At 44.4% G+C, this 20,369-nt stretch overlaps 1 protein-coding gene across 2 annotated transcripts in view; it reads left to right on the forward strand.

Annotated features, from left to right (window-relative positions):
- Adtrp (androgen dependent TFPI regulating protein) overlaps positions 1 to 9,134 on the forward strand; it is a 58,539-nt gene extending 49,405 nt beyond the window's left edge. Inside the window, exons 6-7 of one of the 2 annotated variants that reach the window (XM_052157479.1) lie at positions 3,866 to 4,017; positions 7,822 to 9,133. In XM_052157479.1, the coding sequence (XP_052013439.1) occupies positions 3,866 to 4,017; positions 7,822 to 7,856 (187 nt within the window). In that variant the 3' untranslated portion in view covers positions 7,857 to 9,133. Of the gene's footprint in view, positions 1 to 3,865; positions 4,018 to 7,821 lie in introns of both variants that reach the window. The other variant, XM_052157481.1, reaches the window with a different exon arrangement.
- The last annotated feature ends 11,235 nt before the right edge of the window (positions 9,135 to 20,369 follow it).

A 20,369-nucleotide genomic window follows, 5' to 3' on the forward strand; every position in this document is an offset into this window, starting at 1 on the left:
CTTAACTCACTCTCTGTTGAATGGCCTTCAACAGCTACTACATTCTTGCCCCTGACTCCTCTTGGCTTTCTTCTGCTTTTCGCCTTGTCAGCTAACAGCTAGCACTCCTTGGGCATGTTCTCTGTGAAAACGCACAGTTGATTTGCTAACCCTGGGATCAGAAGCTTTATGCTGAAAGGAAACAACAGTGAAGCAAATGCAAAACTTCTCAGGTCCCTGAGGAAACGCCCTTGTCCTTGATTTCATGTATTTAAAGTAAACACTGTGAACTAATTAATACAACCTGTTAGTGTGCTCGAAGATCCAGTCCTGCTTCGGGGATTGTGTGTTTTTTGTCCCTCATTCCTACTCTGATCTGTACCTCGAGATAGCCATTCAAGCAAGAGGCATGGTGAAAAGCCCACAATGTGCATCTCTGCCGTGCACATCTTTATTTTAGTGTCAATTATAATGATGATATTACCTTGTTACAATCATCACAGTATCCAAATAGCAGTGAACAGATGGGCAGGTTGGGAAACTAATGACCCCAGCAGGACAGGACTAGGGACCAGACACCAAACCTACACTTGCTTGACCCTAAGACTGATGCTGTCCATCTTAAGTCAGGACGTGTGTTGCTTTAATAAAACACCACTGGTGGGGGTTGGTCTGGTGCTGCTGTATTCTAATACAAAATGCTGGAACTGCCCCCCCCCCCAAGATCTGATTGTCCACCGACTAGAAGATCCTCATGCACACCAAGTAATGCTGTATAAACTTTGCTCCCCAATTTAAAACTATTCATTAAATAAATGTGGCTACAGCCGAGTACTGGGGAGAATAGAAAAAGTGGAGTTTCTGTTACCAGGCTGGAGGTCCCAGGTAGGAACCACAAAAAGAAAGGAGAGAGAGGGGAGGAGAAAGGAGAGTAAATGAGGAGGAAGAGAGAGAGAACGGGAGGTCTCCATTAGGTGTGGTGGACCAGGAGCATGTGTCCAAGTAAAATCACCCCCACCCTTAGGGGCAGATTGCTGGAGCAGAAGCAACCCGCGCAAGATTCAAATAGCAAGTTCCTGGGTAATGCAGCTGGGAAGTAGACAGTCTAGTGATTAGAAAAATGGATTTAGGGGGTAACCCCCCAGTAATTGTGAAAGAGATGATTAAATAATCCATAGGGCTCTGCCTCAGTTATTAGGGGTCTGGTTGGGTCATTTTAATAACTGATAGAGTTTATTAAAAGTCTGTTTACAGACCATGCCCAAAACAAGGGTAAGGAAAGGGTGCATTTCAGCTTACAACTCCCAGGTCACCGTCTCACAGAGGAAAGTCGAGGCAGGAAGTCACACAGGGTGGGAACCTGATGGTGGGCAGGGAGGCAGAGGCCATGGCGAACACTACTTACTAAACTGCTCACCCATGGTTTTCTCATCACCTGCTTCTTAAGGAAATAGGACCTCCTGCCTAGGGGTGGCACCACCCACAGTGAGGTGGGCATGACCACATCAATCATTAATCAAGTGTGTCACAGACTTGCCCACAGACCAGTTCAGTGGGGGCATTACATCTATTGAGGTTCCCTCTTCAAAAATGACTCAAAAGAAAAAAAAAATGACCCTAGTCTGTGTCAAGTTGACATAAAAGTAGCTATCACAGAGGCCCTAAAATGATTTTAAATGTGACAAAATAAACATGGGATAAAATCGACCATTTTACTTCTTTAAAGTGCGTACTTCAGTGGCATCAAGTACATTCACGTTGTACAGCCATCAGCTCCGTCCCTGTCCATAACTCTGAGCCCACTCAACATCTCTCCACCCCTTCTCTGCCCAACCCTCACACTTCCCATTGGCCTTTCTGTCTCTGACTCTGACACCACGGCCTCCTCTTATAAATGGAGTTATATGGGTCCTTTCCTTACTATAGCATCTTCACCGTTTACACCATGTTGTAACCTAGGTTCAGATGCTTTTCTTTTTTAAGTCACATTCTGTTCCTCCGTTCACCCATCCATAGACTTTCCACCTTTGGGCTATAAACCCTGATGTACAGATATCATTGGGTCCCTGATTTCAAGCCTTTGAGTGTATAACCCAGTGGTAGAATTTCTGGGGCAGGTGATAACCTTTCTTAACTCGCTGGAAAACTTACAGTTTTCCTAGCTGATGACAGAGAAGGGATCTGACTTCTCTATATCCTCACAACCACGTAGCCTCTGTGGTTGGATTTGCTTGAGGTTTTTGTTTTAATATTAGATAATCTGAATAATGATATGGTAACTCATGATTTTGATCGACATTCTCCAGATATTAGGGCCACCTGACATCTTTTGATGTGGTCCTATTTCTTTCGTATGTATATTCTTTGTAGAATGTCTGCCGAAGTCAATCGTCTATTTCCAATTAGGTTGCTTGGGAGTATTTGGGACCAGGACTAGGGTGGGGCAAAGGGGAATCAGGAGTCTGGATGCAGGTTCAACTCTATGCATCAAAGGATGTCATCATCAGTGTAGAAGGACTGTCAAAAGGATGCCAGAGAATGTGTGCAAATCATATGTATATTGATCGGCTAGCATTTAGAATATATAAATACTTGCCTAATTAAAAAATACTCCATAAAATGCTTCCCAAACTGAATGTCTTTGAAATGTTAGAGATTACATTCAGGTTTCTGAAGGCTTACTTAAACACAAAGCTTCATGTTTCTGTCTGAACTCCAATAGCCACACTGGAGTTCTGTTTCTCGGGCCTGGCTATCTTCCCTCTCACAAGAGAACTCTGCTGGTCTGTCTCTCTGTGAACGTGGCCTCTTGGGAACTCTTGTTAAACTCCCGGCATGCCAGGCACTACTTATACCTTATGTATCTTACACATTACATACACCGGTAACAAACACGTATTTCACTACGGTAATTCTTGCAGCCCTCTGATGAGGGGTATGTGTTTGGACCTACCCTGGTCTACACCAGCAGAGTTAATAAGACACTGGAGGCAATGCAGCTAATAGTGGCAGACTGAACATTTAAGTCACAGAATCCTCTTCCAGACTGAATGCACTTAGCAACTGCAAGCTACAGCAGAGGTGGCATCATCCCTTAACACATATTCTGGGTTTTAAGTTATTCCAGACTTTGGCATCTTCAGGGCTGTTGGCTTTCAACATAGTGCAATTTTTAGGCTTCACGTAGACATCATGGCTTCTCTCCCAGCATTTCCTTTCTTCCCTTTGGCTCAAAGAAACAACTTACATTCTATCCTCATGTGAGTGAGGTGTGAGCCTCCCCACCCATTCATCCAATCCTGCCTAGTGCTCGAACCCTAAGAACTCCCGAGCTAAAGTCAGGGATAACACATAACCCAGGCATCCCGTCTGAGAGCAATGATGCACCACCTCTTCCCCTCCCGTGTCAACAGGACTTGGAGAGCAGAGGAGAGCCGTACTGTCCTCTAAGGTACCAAAACCAACAACAGCACACACCATTACTTTAGCTTCAGGACAATATCTTTACAGATACAATGTCTCAGCCAGCCAGCTGTCCATTTCAAAGAAAACAACAGTTGAGTCATGGACTCACAAACCCTCCTTTGCTGATGATACGTTTGGGTGGAGGTGGGGGGCTCTCTTATCCTTCCAACAAGATGAGTTACAGAGTATCGGATAGGGAGAAGGCCCCCTCATTCCATGAAACAAGATGATTTATTAAAACAACAAAATGGTGCTGGGAGATGACTGACTCCCAGATCTGTGGGAACTCTTCAGGTGTTGACGAACGTCCCCCAGGCCTGCTCTTCACCTGCTGCCTTCCAGTGTCCCACTGAACCTGAGGGGAAAGTAGCTTGCTGGCTTCCGAGATGCTAACAGTCATCTTGACTTCTCGTTCACACAGGATCCTGTGGCGCTACATTCAGACTGGAAACTGGGTGTACCCCGTGTTTGCCTCCCTCAGTCCACTGGGTATTATTCTCTTCTTCTCAGCCACTTACGTCCTAAGCGCCGGCATCTACCTGTTTGGAGAGAAGATCAATCACTGGAAATGGGGTCAGTACTTCTTTCTCCGCCAGAGTTGACGGAGACGCCTCTAACCCATTCTCCACTCTTCCCCCAAACCAAAGGAAAACTCAGTCAAAACCAGAAGGCCAGGCTACAAGACACCTTAGTTCATAGGGTTCAAGTGGGTCCTACGAACAGTGTCAGAACAAAAGCCTGGTGCACCTTGGCATTCCCTCAGAGAACCCCGAGTGTTTCCTCTCTTCCTTCAAATAACATCTCATTTAACTCAGATACCAAATCTTCTTTACAACTTTAGGACTCAAAGAACAAAGCGATGTCCCTCCCAGCATGAGGTGGGAAATCCCATAAGGGTTTTGCTCACCCCAGTGGGGGCCTTTGAGGGGCATACACTGTTAAAATGTGAGTTCCTTCTGTCCACAAAAAGTGTGACTCTCATTCTAAACTATAAGACATAGTTTTTTCTGTGCCAAATATGAGTGAGCATGGTCCCAGAACCATGGATTCAGGTTGCCCCGAATGACATACTATGCAATGATTTGTGATTGTCCTTTGCATTTAACCAAATACTGACATGTTGATGGGGACCGCAGGTGGGTGGGCCCATGGGGTACAGCAAGTAGGGAAACTTTGTGGTTGGCTTCAGATATTATCTGATGACTCTTAGCTTTGGGGAGAGTGAAGCCAGTAGTTTGCCAAGTTATGGCTTTGTGTGACAGGCAAAGGAGATGTTGACAGGCCAGACACAGAGGTAGGCAACAAATGGCTATTAAGAGGAGTAAAGGCATCCCAGGATAATTTTGGTGCAACATTCCTGGGATTTGGGGGCTGGGGGGCAGTTGGAAAGAACATCGAATAGGTGGGAGATGCCACTTCTGTTTCAGTGGAACAGAGCTGCTGGTGGCTGAATGGTGGGAGGTGAGACCCCAGAGGTTCTTCGCCTTATATACAAACCAGGGTGGAATTCCTGAGTGTCTCCTTGCAGAATTAACACATAAAATATCACCCTCACCCTCCCCAAATGTTCCATGGCTCTTCCTCTATCTTATAACCACTGAACTTACTGTGTTAGCATTGCTGCTTTTGCTGTAACTTAGGGATTTGTCTTTGCAGGAAGCCTTAAGCTTCTTAAGGGTTAGGAGGCCTTAGCCATCTTTGAATGTGCATTTCTGCTAGCTCTTCCAATGACACAATCAGAGCAGATGTTTGCTTGCTTGCTTAGTTTTGTTTTAATGGGGACTTTTCTTTCTAGGTAGGAAGAAGTCTTACAAAGGTGTTCTGGAACTGGCAGTCAAGAGAGTAGTGCTAATGGTTGTACATTAGGACACCAGAATGGGACTTTGTTGTGTAGTCAGGTGGAGATGTGGTATACCCATTGAAGAGCTGCTGAAGAAAGGGGTACATGTTGAGGCAGGGTATATAAAATGCACAAGAACATTGAAATAGCCACGTGCCTTGTGTTTTTTTCAAGTAAAAAATAAAAAAATGAATAGAATTAATGAATGTAATATGAAGCCTGTGGGGCTCAGATGATACTAAAACGTTGCTGACGTAACAGAAATAATCTGGGCTGGCGAGAGGGATGAATACAAGATAGTCCTAAGGGTCTCAGCATCCGGAAATAGTATTCTAAGGAAATCAAGCTAAGAGGCCACAAGCAGGACTTCAAGATACCAGTCACCTCGGCTGGAGAGGTGGCTCCAGTGGTTAAGACTACTCCCTGCTTTTCCAGAGGGCCCAGCTCAATTTCCAAAGCCCACGTGGTGCCTCACAACTGTCTATAATTCCAGTCCCCAGGAAATACAACACCCTCTCTTGGCTTCTGGGGGCACTGTATACACACGATATACAGATAGGCCTTCAGACAAACACACAAAATAAATATAAATAAAATCTCAAAATAACCCAACCCCAAAGCAAAAAGCCAAAACAAAAACTTTCAAAAGACTAGGGCCAATAGAAGCTTTGTAATATATACTATTTTTTTTTATGTATTTGAGTTTACTTTTAGCAGTGCTGGCATTGAATCCAGAGACTTGCACACACTACCTCTGAACTATATTCTCAGCCGTAATGTATATTTGCTGAAAATATGAGTGGGGGAGGTGGCCCTCTGAAGGATGAATTCAGCCTGGAACCTTCTGTGTTTGTTTGCTTTTGAATGGACACACAGCACGCTGTGCTTCGTTGTGACATTTTCATACACTTTTTATTCCTGCTGATCCTCCTGTCCACTTCATTTCCGCCCTTCTGCTACCCCTGGCTGGAGTCTTCTGTCACCGGCATTCCACTTGCATGTCACATGTGTCCTATTACCCTCCTCCATCTCCCCTCTCGAGATCCCCTTTCTGATTTCAAGATCTACACACACACCCAAACAACCCACTTATACATACATGTATGAAAACTAGAAACTAGTATCTACATATGAAAACTTTCACTTGTCTTTCCAAGTGTGGGTCACTCACTACAATTTACAGATCCATGTATTTTTTCTGGCAGTTTTACAGCTGAGTAGCTTCCCACTGGATATGTGTGCCTCGTTTTGACTATCCATTCATCTGCTGATGAACATCTAAATTTAACCATCTTCTACTTTGTGATTATAATCAGCTTGGATGGATGCCTAATATTTCTTTGGTAGTATATAGTCTTTTTTTGTATATGCCATGCAACAGAAGAGTTGCATGGTTGTTATATTTTTAGAATTGTTTTGTTGTTATTAAGAAACCTTCATACAGATGTTCATAGTGGTGACCACAGTTCATATTCATATTAGAAGTGGAGAAGAGTTCCTACCCCCAACATTCTAACCAGCATTTGTTGTCACTTGTTTCCTTGATTATAGCCATGCTGGTTGGGATGAAATGGAATTTTATTTTGCCTTTCCTTGATGCCTAAAGGTATTGAGCAATTTTTAAAATATTTATTAACCATGTTTCCTATTTGGGGAACTATTTAGTTCATTAGCTTACTTGCAAATTGATAGCTTTGTTTAGGGGGAGTTTAATTTTCTGAGTTCTTTGTATATGCGAGATATTAACCCCCAACTGAAGCACCGCTGCCCATGCTCATCTCCCATTCTGTAGGCTGTCTGCCCACTCCCCTGCTCTCTGCTGCTGTGCTGAAAGCTGGAGCACAAAACATTGCAGACTACAGCTACCCTGGCTCTGATTCCCACAAGGAAGAAGAGATTGAGCTGAGAAAAAAAAATCAAAGTAGAAGTGTGGCAACAGGCACAATGGCTAATGAGCTACGAGAGGTCATCAACTTTAAAGCTTGTGGCAACACTGGTGATCATGAAATATGGAGATGCCAACTTGTTGGCTAAGTGGAACCCTTTCTAGAACTTTCATACCATAGTTACAACAGAAGAATGATTCTATAATGTGCTTACCTGAAACAAATCCTGTGCCAATACTGATATAAACCGATTTGAGAGAAGTCATAGAAGACCCTGATTAGGCAGACTTCCATTTTTCTATTTTCCTCTCTAACTTGATGCTGTCTCTTTATCTCCATCTGTCTCTGCATTTTCCCATGGATGCATGCAGCACACTGCACTTTTCCATGGCAGCAGCAATCGGGGAGCTGGTTTGAGATTACCGTACAGACCTATAGCATTACTGAGTATCTGGCTAACCACACACTGACCCACAAGGCAGGGGACGAGCTTCTTGTCTATGTAGCAGGAATGGCTGTTTATCAGAGTTTTTCTCCCTGTGTGAAAAGGTGTTTTTGATTTACCATTGCCCCATCAGCATGAATGTCTACCCACTCAAGAATACCCCTTAGGGAAACCTATCTGAGGTGTCTCTGTGTCTGTCTGTACAGGTGCCATAGCGAAGCCACGGAGGAAGAAGAATTGACTCCACACTATTTTCCAAGAGCCATGGAAGAAGAAACTTAAGAACTGGTCATCTTTCTATTATTCTCATTATTATTATTATTATTATTAGATTGGGGGTAGAATTGCTTGGGGAGATAGAAAGGACAGAGAATGTTGCATAGTTTTAATAAAGAGTATGAAGGAAGCTTCGCCTGAAATCTCTCAGTTTTCTGAAAGACTGACAGTTAATTCCTGACATTTCAGAATCTATTACTTTGGTCTGACCTCCATGGAGGATTTTGTTTCTGACCAAAAAGGCTAAAACAAGCTTGTCTAAACTTAATGCTAGGCCATTTAGAGAATGGGTGTGGGGACAGGAACGTAGAGACATAAAATCTCTTCACTTTCAAAGGCCACAGGGAAGACCCAGATGGCATGTTGCATATGACAAAAATCACTGCTAAGCTGGAGTCTCAGTGCACACAGAGCATTCCCAGTGTGCTGGGGGCTAAATCAGGAAGATCATGAATTCAAGGTCGGCCTGTCCTGCAGAGTAAGACCACGTCTTTAGAAGACCAAAAATAATTATTAAAAAAGTTGTCACAATGAAGACAATGGCTTCTTCTTCCAGATCTCCCAATACCCAATACTTAGCTATTTTTCAATAATACCCACTTCTCTAAAAAAGTATGTATTTTTAATAAACTAAATAATCATTGTTTCCAGTGATTTATGACCTATTTCCCCTTGATTTAGGAGTGTGCAGAAATATAACCTAATGGCAGCTAACTTTATAATAACAACTAATAACAAATGGCAGCAAACTTGCTGGGGCAGTAAGAATAATTTATAATAAGTGGTGGGATGTCCACCCCTCTTCAGAGCAAACATTTGGGGTGGGAATTAACAATTAATGTGGAACATTAGGGGCTGTCAAATGGATCTTCCATGTGGATGCTAGTGGGAAGAGAGGCATAGATAAGTCATTGGGAAGTCAATGTGTATACCATAAGCAAACAAGATTTTAGCTGGGAAAACGGGTTACTGTGAAGGGGCTGAGGTTGCTTCTATACAAGTTCCTTGGCTGATCAGGTGACTCACAAGAGCTCGTGAACCCTTTCATTTCCCTGGCTGATTTTAGGTCCAGCTATGTCATTGCTGTAGAGTTGTTTTATGTAGAACAGAGTCTTGTAAAGATAATTCCTTTTAGAAGTACATCTTGGCCGGGCAGTGGTGGCGCATGCCTTTAATCCCCGCACTTGTGAGGCAGAGGCAGGTGGATTTCTGAGGTCAAGATCAGCCTGGTCTACAGAGTGAGTTCCAGGACAGCCAGGGCTACACAGAGAAACCCTGTCTTAAAAAAAAAAAAAAAAAAAACAAAAAAAACAAAAAAAAAAAAACAAAAAAAACAAAAAAAACAGAAAAAAAAAAAGAGTAGATGATGTATTTTAACCATATATGCTTCCCAAGAACATCATCTTTCTCACCCCCACCCCCCATTTTACCCAACTCCTGCTCCTCCCACCAGCTTCCCTTCTGATTTCTCTCTCTCTCTCTCTCTCTCTCTCTCTCTCTCACACACACACACACACACACACACACACAGAGAGAGAGAGAGAGAGAGAGAGAGAGATAGATAGATGTGCATGGTTCCATAATCTACAGCATATGAAAAAAAAAACCACATTTGTCTTTCTGAGTTTGGCTTATTTGCCTTAATTTGATGATCTCTGGGTACCTCCATTGTCCAGCAAAGGATATAATTTCCTTCTTTATAAGTGAATAAAGCTGCATTTCTATAAAGATTTTTTTCATGTTTCTTGTATTTCTGGATTAGGGTTTGCACATGTGAGAGAGACTAAAGTGCTTGCTTGGATTAGGCTTTAATCACCCATATTCTTTAAGGGAAAATTGTTATACTTAAGTGGGAGTAGGACCTGCTTGCACCACCGTGCAGTTCTTCCTCAAGACTCTTAGTAGTTAGACCATCAACCCCGAGCTCAGGATATCAGATTTCATTTTCAGCCGTGTTAATTGGGTTTTGTCAATTGTTTTGATACAAACCTATACATATCTGACAAGAAGGAATCTTTTTTTTCTAAAGATTTTTAAAATTTTATTTATTATATGTAAGTACACTGTAGCTGTCTTCAGACACTCCAGAAGAGGGCATCAGATCTTGTTACAGATGGTTGTGAGCCACCATGTGGTTGCTGGGATTTGAACTCAGAACCTTCAGAAAAGCAGTTGGTGCTCTTAACCACTGAGCCATCTCTCCAGCCTTGACAAAAAGGAATTTTTTTTTTTTTTTGATTTGTTTTTTTTCGAGACAGGGTTTCTCTGTGTTGCCCTGGCTGTCCTGGAACTCACTCTGTAGACCAGGCTGGCCTCGAACTCAGAAATCCGCCTGCCTCTGCCTCCCAGAGTGCTGGCATTACAGGCGTGCGCCACCACCGCCCGGCTGACAAGAAAGAATCTTAACTGGGAAAATACTTGCGTAAGATTGGTCTGTAGGCCAGTCTACAGAGCATTATCTTAATTAGGGGCTCATGGGAGAATACAACCATTGTGGACGGTGCCACCCTGGAGAGGTAATATTGGCTGTATAAGAAATACTGAGCAAGCCATGGAGAGCAAGAGTTGTATCCCAACTTCCCTCAGTAATGGATTGTTACCTGAAAATATAAGGAAAATAAACCCTTTCCTCCCCGAGTTGCTTTTGGTCATGATATTTTATCACAGCAATAGAAGCCCTAAGACATGGCTAGAAGGATATCATATTCAGAAGTAGCCACAACTGGATAGAAGGATATTATATTCTGAAGTAGCCACACTGGTAGACAGGCTCCTATGAAATGACAGCGATAGCCAGTCAAAGACATGAACGAAGCCTATCTCTGTGAAATCCCTCAGGAGAGCAGGCAGTAAGTGCTAGGTCTGTATTGTCTCTTGTGGGTTTGTGGGTGCTGCGGCCACCTCTGCACCAGCCCATATATGAGTGGACTACAGCTTATCTCTCTACAGACCATGGCTAAGGTAAGGTTTCTGCCTCATGCAAGTCTGTATAGGTGTCCTGAAGGCCAGGTCACAGTAGATCTGTGACACTTCCCAGATGAGTCCTGGAGGGAGGGGATCTTTGTGCCTCTAAAGCTGCTAAGTAATTTTTTAAAATGGCATTTCACTCCAGCTCCTGTCTGGTACAAAAAGCAGAGGGTTTGTCGGCAACACCCCACCCCGCCCCGCCCCCAACTGTCATAGCTTCTGCATGCCCCTTCCCCTTCTGGTCTTTATTTATTGTGGATAGTAAGATGTGAATTTTCTCAGGTTCTCTCTTTTTGTTTTTCAGAATCATGTACACACACACACACACACACACACACACACACGCTCATGTGCACAAGGGCACGCACATAAGTGACATCCCTCCCCGCCCCCAAGAGGACTTGAACTCCTCTGGAATCGGGGTTACAGGTAGTTATGAGCTACCTGTCTTAGGTACTGCAAAATGACCTCCAGGCCTCTGCAAGAGAAGCATATCTTAACCAACCCCGGAGCCATCTCCCCATGATCTCTTCATTTTAAGCCAATGCTACCACCGTGTGTATTACCTTCACCCTGGGAGGAGAGAGCCCTCCTGAAGAGATGCTGGCATCTCTCTTTCCATTCCATCCCGGAGTTTCCCTTCCTTCATCCTTACTGAAATTTGCGAGAGATTTTCCTGCCCGCACCCATCTCATACCGTGATTGCTCTCTCCACTCTGCCCAGGTTACCTGCCGGTGTTTCTAGCCGTGAGTATTGTCTGCCACAGTCCTCCTAGGCTCGCTTCCTGAAGATACAATGACCAGTGAGTGTCTGGGAGTGAGAAAACTTGATTGAATTCTCAAGGCTCACATGGGTTAGGAGTGGGCACAATGGTGGAATGTATGTGCCTTGGCTTCCCGACCTAATGTTACCTAGTACAGGCTGGGTAAAAGTGACACCAAAGAATTCCTTAAACGGTTATGAAAGTATAGAAGAGTGGAATAGTCTGATATTTTGAGGACACATCCTAAGGGAAGACTACCAGGCAAATACCAAGAATCCTGTTTTGTTTTTTTCTTTCTTCTCACTGAGGTGGGAATATTAGCCTCTAGCTTTTTTTTTTCCTTGAAATGAAAGCTCTGCTTCCTGGTCACACCTGTTGCTGCTCCTAACGCCTGCTGTCAGTAGAGGCCGGGGAGCAGTTGCCAGGGTGGAAACTCCCTAACGATACAGCTCACAGGGGATCACCCAAATTTTCCACACCCTGAAGATGACCTGCACGGCTACCCTCTCACAGGCATGATACACTCCTGTGTCAGTTGAGACCATTTCTATTTGTGGCTTTACTGTCCTGGCATCAAATTAAACCTTGATGGCAGCATGGCTGGCCAGTGTGTAATTCTGTTCCTACACCAGAAATACCTCAGCCGGGTGTCCCACTGGGCACATGCATAATAAGCAGACAGGTGCTTCTTGGAGCTGGTGCAGTTAAATTACGAGCAACAAGACACTTATAATGAACGCTGATTAAACATTCATGAAAAGACATAGAGCATTCGTTACCTGCAAAGCTATGTTAGGGGGCCTAGATGGTTGGAATATGATAACTACATGAGCCAAATGGTGCCAGCAGTCATATTTGAATAGTGAAATTCCTAATCACACCCATTTTAGCCTCAAAGTACTACGTATGCGGAAAATGTATTAGGTCCCATTTTGCAATGAGTCAAACTGATCTCCCGATAGTGAGAGGCACGCTGGTAAATGTTTAATGACCAACAACAAATTAAACTCCTGATTCATAATGTTGGCTCCTTCCCATAGTGTAAACACTCCCCCCCCCCACACCCCACCCCTCCCCACCCTGTGATCTTTTTTTAAGCTACCAAGGTGCTACCAGAGTTGACTAGAGATGGCCTCAACCCTTTGGTGCCAGAGAGCCTGTTTCCAGTAGACTTCTGGATCCAGGGACAGGATGGGTGAATGACAGACATGTCACACAGAGAGCTCATTCCCCAACTTACTTTCTTTCCTTTTTGTTGCAGAGCAAAATGGCAATACTGCTAAGAAAACTGATCTTTTCTTGCAATGCTAGACAAAACAAAGTGGCCAGATGTCCCCAGAGTAGTTGGAGACCCTTATCCAGACTGCGGGAAGGAATGATGACTCCTCATAGCTAACCCTGCACCTGATTGGCTCATACCTAAGCTAACGTCCCCAGCTCGCTCTCACACAATGAAACCAGTTCTGAGTTTGAGTAAATGCTTAGACTACAAGGGAAGCATTCTATACTTACCACCCTCTTCCTTCCAAAGGAGCCTTCCTTCCTTCATACATTCCACAAGCTATTTTCAACAACCCTGCATCTACTTGCCTGAAGTATTTGTCATAACAGGAATCCAGTTTCATATACAGCAATCTTCAAACATGTTGAGGTGCATGTGGGGGAGCATGAGCAGGCTGAGGGCAAACTGGGGATGCCAGGGCACCTCCAAATCCCTGAGCACTGAGCAGCGGTCCCATCCCAGGATATAATAACAGCCTCTTTCCCAGGCCCAGAGACTGAGAAACCCAATTTATTCCATAGTCAGGCAGCCTGTTTTTTCCTTCCACATCAAGTTGGTGGTGGCTTTTTTTTTTTTTAATAAAGGATTTTGAGTAGGCAGCTAAGCCAGTCAGCTGTTTATTTATAGCTGCAAATTTTCAATGCTGTATAAATTAGAAATCACTGCTGAATGAGGCCCGCGCCCACTCACACACGCAGGGCCCCTATCTGTGAGGCCTTTCACACAGTTTGACTGTACACAGTCTAAAATGGGAGAAAATGACATGCTCCGAGTCAAATGACGGAGTCACAGCTAAACGGCAAAGCAGAAAACCAGCAATTATTTTTCCTCGGCACAATATGGGAGGTACGACAGGTGCAATTATCCAATATTATTTAACAGCACCGGTTTGTGGTGTACAGAGAAAATAAAGGTTTCTGTGTCTTGGAGAGGAAAAAAAAGAGAGAAAGAGAGAGAAAGAACCTGCCTTGCAGCTCCTGTTACTGTGGATTAAGTTGTGTTATGTAAATTGAAGCTGGCGAGGATTCTAAATCTGGGAAGGGAGAGAGAGCCACCTGGCTCCAGGGCCTCCCGCAGGCCTTAGAGACCAGCAAGCAGCTGCTTTAGTTGGAATTTCTGAGGAAAGACCCCAGACCAAGGAGTAAGAAATGAATACCCACCCCCATGGAGACTGGAGGCAGGGAGGGTGGGGCTGAATGATTTCTGTCCCTTTAAGGACATTTGTCCTGCATTTGATTCCCTCTGACCTTGACGTCCAAGGGAGCCTGCGGGAACCACTTTTGTTTGGTTTGCAGGTGCAATACTCCCATAAACTCGGGTTTGAACACTTGGTCCTCAGCTACATGGTTCCATTTTGGAAGGCTATGAAACTTGTACTTGGGGGTTTCCTGGAGGAAGTACGTCACTGGGGGTGTGTGTGTGTGCAGACCTTGGGGTTTGATGGTCTGTTCCCACTTCCTGTTGGAAATTAGTTTTCTGACTGCAGATGCACCACACTCTGCTCCTGGCCACTTCTCTATACTGATGAATTGTGTGCCTTCTTAGACTATAAGACAAAATAAAACCTCCCTCCCTAAAGGTGTTTTTTGCTTGGAGTTTGGTCAAAGCCACTGCATTCTCTTTTGCCTCTAGCTTCCATATATATGTATATACATACATATATACATACATACATGTATACATACATATGTATTAGTTTCCAAGTTGCCCCCCAACAAAACCTGAGTGGAGCTCCAGTCTCTAGGTGAATCCCCAACAAGACCAGCATTCCCAGGTTATTCCCCAACAAACCTGCACCCCTAAGTTACATACCCACTCACTGCCTAATGACCACCAATGCAGAGGGGAACAAAAATTAAGTTTGTGATATGACTCCCAGCACCAGCCAATTATGCTAAAGGCCACAAGAGCTTTCCAGTTAGGTGCTTACACACTTAACCTCCCACTTGCTGAGTACTATAAAGCCTTGCCCCATAGATATTTGGGGTTCCCACCATCACCAAAATTGTCCTGTGTGACAGGAATGCATGGGTGGGGGCAAGCTAGCTTGAATAGAATAAAGATCCTGCTGTGAGCTGCAGCAGATCAGCTCCTGTCTATTTTGGGGGAGATCAAACACTTCCTTGGCACTACAATCTTATTAACCCGCACCGTGGTCTGATTCTAGAAGACTTAAGGATACTCTGTTCATATATCTTGCTAATGCTGAGAGAAGAAAATAAAAATCGTTACCAAGAATAAAGCCTTCCATACTCTATGGAGAAACAATTCGAGTTTGTAACTATAGCCTCTGTGCACCTTCCTCTCCCAAAGATTGCTGAGTGATAGTTACAGTGCCCAGAATGGAGCTGGCTGGGAATCTTGGCAGCTAATGGGTCAACAGAACGGTGTACGCTCCTAGAAGTGTAGACGGAGAAGACAAAGCTGTCTTAGGCTGTTGGAGTCCCCAGTCTTGAAGGTCTGGCTTAGACTGCAGGAATGTAAACTTGCATCATGCCTGGCGAAAGAATTAGTGTTGTGTTATCAACACTCATAGGAAGAGGAGAGAGAGACAGAAGAAACCTGGATCCCATTGGATCCTTCGGATCCTGAGGCAGTACTGGACTTTGCTACAGTCCTCCTTCCCGAATATCCATCTTATTTATCAATCAGAGATCCTCACATGCTCGTGAAAGACCAGATCTTGGGTTCAGACTCAGTCTTAGGGAGCCTAACCTAAGGTTGAACTCGAGTTAACCAACAAGCCGGGCACCTAGCACCAGTTTCCAGGTGGCTCCCCAACAAGCCAGTGTCGAGCACCAGTTTCCAGGTTACAAGCCTGCCCTGCTGGCACTTCACTTCCTAACAACCACCAATCAGGAGGAAAGCAGGGGTTAAACTCATGGTTTGGCTCCCAGCACCAGGCAGTTATGTTAAAGGGCAACAAAATTCCACAATACCCCCCTACAATCAGATGTGTGCCAGGCTAGAGACCCCTTTCATTTGCTTGCCCTTTACTATAAAGCTTTGTCCTGCTGAGAGCTCGGGACTGCACAGTTCTGCTGCCTCAGAGATGGCAGTGTGGCCAAAGCTTGACCCTAGTGTGACTGCATCAGAGTCAGCTCCTCGGTGGTCTTTTGGGGTTTCTCGAAATGGGCACAACACTTGAATAATGGACACTGTGCTTGTGGGGAAGGGCGGCAAGATGTCTTCTTTATCCTCACCCTCCCACTCCCACCCCCACCCCTACTCCCCCACCCCCGCTCAAAGCATAGTGCCTCATACGTGGCACATGTGAAATACATGTTCGGTACCCAGTCAGATTTAAGTAGCATGCTCAGTGATTCATAAGGCATCAACATTCAACTCCTGGTCCATGTGCAGAGCCCACACGCTCCAGTAGTTTCCTCTCCATCAGCATCTTTCAATCTTACTGAAAATACTCTCTCGGAAGTAATTTTTTGGTCAGGTCGTCAGAAGAAATACACATATGACCAAAGTGTATATGCCTGTGCATAACTGAAATAAAGCTTTCATAAAATCATATTCATTTTAAAATATATGTGAGGTCTTATATGTCCCACAAATCTTTTATTTTCTGTTATTTAAACTCTGTAACTATTACTGATTTTCTGATAAAATCAATGCTACAGAGATTATGTATATCATAATCTAATAATAATAGTAATAGTAGTAATAACTTGTGTTGAGCCACATGACACTCTCCTGCTCTCTCATTTATTCATTCAACAAATAATTATGAAATGCCTATTCTATATACGGCCATGGCTGTCTGCATCTCATGATTGTTTAGAGACATGGTGTTCTCTCCCTAAGACTTTTGCATTAGGGTTGAATGTTCATTTCCTCCAGTGGCCCCGTAGGAGATGCAGAACACAACCCGTGTTCCCCACCTCACAGTCGCAGCTGCTCCGGCACCTCTGAGATGTTGACAGTCTCTCCATGACACCTTCCACACAAGAGCCTCCTGATCGTCCACCAAGGCCCCAAGCCTGTCCGAACAGACAGATTTTGTTTCACTTCAGGGGTTTGTTTGCACTCAGCACGAAATTTTAAGTATTGAATGATGAAATTAGTTGACACTGAGTTAGTTTTTCCTGACTGGGAATCTGCTATGTGATCCCGAGGGTGTGCGAGGGAACAACTGAGACATGCTTTTGCTTATGAAATTTCTACGTATACCTAAAAGTCAATTATGCTGTCATTTGATATATGGTACTAACTTAACCAATCCAAGTTACAAAAAAATCACTTATTTTGTGTACAATAGATGTATCCGTGTTTGCCTCTGTCAGATGCTTTCTGCCACTGTGACCTTTGACTGTCCCCATGTGTCACCAAACTAAAAAGGAAGAGGCCAAAGAGAGCCATGGACCACCAAGACTGTCATGTAAAATGTAAGGAAAAATAAACCCTTTCCTCCCCTAGTTGCTATTGGTCATGGTGTTTTATCACAGCAATAGAAGCCCTAAGACATGGCTAGAAGGATATCATATTCAGAAGTAGCCACAACTGGATAGAAGGATATCATATTCAGAAGTAGCCACAGCTGGTAGACAGGCTCCTATGAAATTACCGCAATAGCCACTCAAGACATGAACCAAGCCTGTCTCTGTGAAATCCCTCAGGAGAGCAGGCAGTAAGTGCTGGACCTCCATCTGTATTGTCTCTTGTGGGTTTGTGGGTGCTGGGGCCACCTCTGTACCAGCTCATATAGAAATACGTGTTTCTGAGTAATAATCAGATCAAAGGAAAGAAAAGAAGCATCATGAAAATGGCTTTGGACCATACAGAGAACTCTCAGTCTACCAGGGAGCCACCCAAGACCTGGGCATAGAAGACCGAAAATTATCCATCCAACAGCACAGTAGTTCTCCGTTGGAAAATACATTCTAAGACCTGAATCGACTATCTGAGGCTACCACAAACCAATATATACACTATGATTTCTCCTGTGCATGCACACCTGTGATGAAGTTTAATAAATTAGACACAGTAAGAGATCAACCATCAGAAAGCTCTGTTGATACCTGCAAATAATTTTTGGTTTAATAACCGAGAGACTGGAGATTCTGAAGTCATAGATATCAAAGGCTAGCTCTTAACTCTTTTCATTAGTCTATCCCAGTGATGATTCAGAACCCATACTGCATGCTTCTCTTCAAATGGACATCTGTTATTCATTATCCTGGAACCTTCCTTCACCACTGCAGGGAGAAACAGACATCAACATTCTAGTAGCAACCCCTCCCTCCCCCCCAAGGTCAGTAACATCGATGGATTTTTCTCAATGAAGATTTACCCAAGAAAAAAAGTCAAACAAAGCTGTTTCCTGTACACCATATGATTTTCTTAACAAATACGGTTTCTGACTCCTTCATGACGACTGGAAAATCTTATCCTTTCTCTGTGTGTCTTCAACACATTAGACATTTTTCTTTCAAATCTTTTAAGCCAACATGGAATGAATGTCAGTTTAGAGAAAATGGTGTCGTTGTGGAAACGCCTGCTTTTCTGAACCTAAGCAACTTTAACGAGTGAGTTAGGGCCAGTGATACAGTTCAGCAAGGTGCTCTTGTATGGGTGCACGTATCAGACATCAGCACCATCAGAGAGAAAAGTGTACTAATCAGACATTGTGGACAGCCCAGAAACACCAAGAGCTGCTAAGGGAAGCTGCGGTTTGAATGTGTCACCCAAGAATCCATGTGTTAGAAAATGAACCCCCAAATTTACATATTAGTAGTAGTCCTTTGGCAGGTAATTAGGCTAGATGACATGAGAGGAAAACCTTTTATTGAAAGATGAGGACTGAAGATTCCATACCCGAGGACTTGCTATTTGATGTACTCTGCCACATTAAGACATAGCTCAGGGTCCTCGACAGAGGCTGAGCAGATACCCATGACACAGACACCGCACACTCCAGAGCCTTGAGCCAAATAAGGTATTTTCCTTTATAACCGACCCAGTCTATTACCCTGTGACATTAGCTGTGTTGCACAGATTTCTACCCAGCCTTTCTTGCATCTGAGCAGTCACTAAGGCGCTTACAGGAATACAATTCCAAATGCTCCCTTCCCCCCCAGCTCAGAGATTCTGGATTTGTCTGCACTATGAATACCCATGCTAGGTGTTTTAACCCCCTTTCCAGATAGTTCTAATGTGCAACCAAAGCTGGGATCCCCCTCGATGTATAAGAATCCTGTTCTAACGCTTCATGGAAAGGCAGCAACCAAGTCTTCAAGCCACTGCCTGCTTTCCTTGAGCAGCCAGTGTCAATCCAGGGAAGCGGAACTGGCGACCTGGCCTCTCCGGGGAAGCAGCAGAGGTGAGTTTGAGATATAGTGCGGGGGTCAAGCTCTGCTAGACCTTTGGAAACATCTATAGAGATTCTTGGTCAAGACTTCTCACAGCTCCCTAAAGACATAAACCAATGTATATTCCTAGCACTGAACACCAGGCTGTGGACGCCATGGTGGTGGCACTTTTGGACATTCAAGATTAGCACTTCCCTGGTCCTCCAGCCTGCACCTTTGAGCTTTGCCAGACTCTGTCATCACTGGAGCCTATTCCTTGAATGAAATCGCCTCTGACACGCACACGAATCGACTAGTGCTGTTTCTCTGCAGAGCCCAGAGCCTGACTCACACACTCTGAAGCGCTGCTCCTTGTCCTACCTCCTTCCTCCTAGTCTGCCTCAAGCCTGCTCTGTGCCTACACTCCCTCCGTCAGCCCACTCAGGATCATCGCCTGCAGTCCCTGTGACTCATAGGCCTATAATAATCCTTCAGCTTCCGCTTGCCAAGTTCCCAGTCTATCCTCTCTCTTCATTCAAGAGTCTCCCCAGATGCCACATCATCCAATCAAGGGAACAACAGCCTATGCTTCCTAGAATGAACCCAGCCAGTGGAACAGAGTTAACGAAGATCAAGTAAATAGATGAGAGCTATTGGAAAATTAATTTCTGAGACTGTTACACATATGACCCTAAGAGGACTTTGAGTTCCAAGAAGCTATAGGGGCTGCTGGCTTCCCAAGACACTTTGTCCCCCGCCCACAGCCTGTGTCATTCTGTCAGTCTGTGGCTAATGGAGCTCATAAAGCTATGGTCCCGGGCTCGTCTTCCGGAATGGGTGCTAAAAGCCGTTGTTCTGCATGATGACAGGCTGAAAAGGCAAGTTTCTGGTACCTCACAGGATGGTTTCCTTTCTGGTGAGGCCAGGAGGAGTCAGGGAAAATTCCCAAGAAAGGCACAATCCCTTGTGCCTCATCATAATGGCGGCTTTGAGGTAGGATCCAGGGCCTATGATAAACTCAGTGTGAGCATAACATCCACGGCAAGGAGCACAATCACGCCTGAGGGTGGTCCATGAACCCCACCTGTATTTAGAGTCAGGAAGCTCTCAGTTCAGAGATCATTAGTAGCTGGAGTAGAGCAGTAGCTATGGCTAGAGCACAGCAG

This window comes from Apodemus sylvaticus, chromosome 14 (assembly GCF_947179515.1).
Source record: "Apodemus sylvaticus chromosome 14, mApoSyl1.1, whole genome shotgun sequence".
Classification (NCBI taxonomy): domain Eukaryota; kingdom Metazoa; phylum Chordata; class Mammalia; order Rodentia; family Muridae; genus Apodemus; species Apodemus sylvaticus.